General features: G+C 28.5%; 1 protein-coding gene across 5 annotated transcripts in view; it reads left to right on the forward strand.

Moving 5' to 3' along the window:
* hgo (homogentisate 1,2-dioxygenase) overlaps nucleotides 1–577 on the forward strand; it is a 34,400-nt gene extending 33,823 nt beyond the window's left edge. For all 5 annotated transcript variants that reach the window (XM_067053588.1, XM_067053583.1, XM_067053577.1 and 2 more), the window contains one exon: nucleotides 397–577. In XM_067053588.1, the coding sequence (XP_066909689.1) occupies nucleotides 397–528 (132 nt within the window). In that variant the 3' untranslated portion in view covers nucleotides 529–577. The remainder of the gene's footprint in view (nucleotides 1–396) is intronic.
* Nucleotides 578–1,333: the final 756 nt, after the last annotated feature.

Consider the following 1,333-nt stretch of genomic DNA (forward strand, 5'->3'; position numbering starts at 1 on the left):
CTATAGATTATGCTAAAGTATTAATTTTTTAAAAATACTATTTAGAATAATAAAATTTGGTTATTATAAACATAATTCTTATTATAAGGAGAAGACGATCAGGGGTGTGGTTTGCAAAGATACATAAATAGACAAAAACAAAAAAATAAAATAATAAACAAAACTTGGAAACATACATAACAATAATATTTCCAACTTTGTTTATCATTACTGATTGCACCCATCTTATCCTAATTTCAAATTTATCGTTAATTATTAACACCTCATAATAATTCTTATTATTTTGTATTACTTTATTTATTATAATTTTTTTTTTCTCTTTATCTTCTTTATATGTTTATATTGTATTTTGTATTGCATAAATAAAAGGCTATTTCATTTCATTTTGTATTACAGGCATTCATGTTCGAAAGTTGTATGGGCCTCTCTTTGACTGAATGGGGTGAAGCCACTTGTAATGCAATCGATCCAGATTACAGTAAATGCTGGCAGGATTTGAAAAAGAATTTTGAATCGATTAGATTGTAATCATTTATATATTTTTTTACATTTCTTAAATAAAAGCTGGTTTAATGTATTTTTCAATTATTATTTCCTCAGCAAAAAATTGTTTTACTCTATCATCGATGATTCATAAATCCAATGTTATTAAGTTCCTTATACATAAACATTATAAGTATTAATCATATATATACATTCTTAGTTATTGGAAGGCATGATTGGAACATGAAGGTTAGGTATGATTGAGTCAATTGCAGAATGGTATCTTTTTAAAGTGATATATAAATTCGTAAAATCTAAAGATAATATAGATAAGCTTGATGGTTTAATATTAAAATAATTAATTTATTATTATATTTTAATACCAGATCGGCCTGGTGGGCCTTACATGGTTAATATAATAGTAAAAAATTTTTTACATTGATTATGAGAGGGGTATAGTTAATAACAAAAACAATGACATTTATAGATTTAATAAAATAAATGATTACCTCCTAATGGGGAAAATAGCGACAAGTCAATTTGAGAAAAGGATGAAGAGAAGAAACTAAACAGAAGTAATGTCAATAATAGAATTTATACATATAGAATTTCTAACAAGATGTCCTGCTGCACCCTGTGCTTATGTTTCTTCGGTTGCTACATAACACACCATACCAATCAATCCATGATTAGAAATATATAAAAAAAAAAACCGTGCCGGTGTAGGCCTCGGCGCGAAGCGCCGAGGCGACATATTTCCGTGACAACATATACTCTATAATCCTCTTACCCCCACCACCTCACTCTTACCCATCCCCACCACTACCTTCTCCGTTACGGGACACTTTTG

The sequence above is a fragment of the Halyomorpha halys genome, unplaced genomic scaffold, assembly GCF_000696795.3.
Source record: "Halyomorpha halys isolate HHAL.00 unplaced genomic scaffold, Hhal_1.1 Scaffold322.1, whole genome shotgun sequence".
Lineage (NCBI taxonomy): Eukaryota > Metazoa > Arthropoda > Insecta > Hemiptera > Pentatomidae > Halyomorpha > Halyomorpha halys.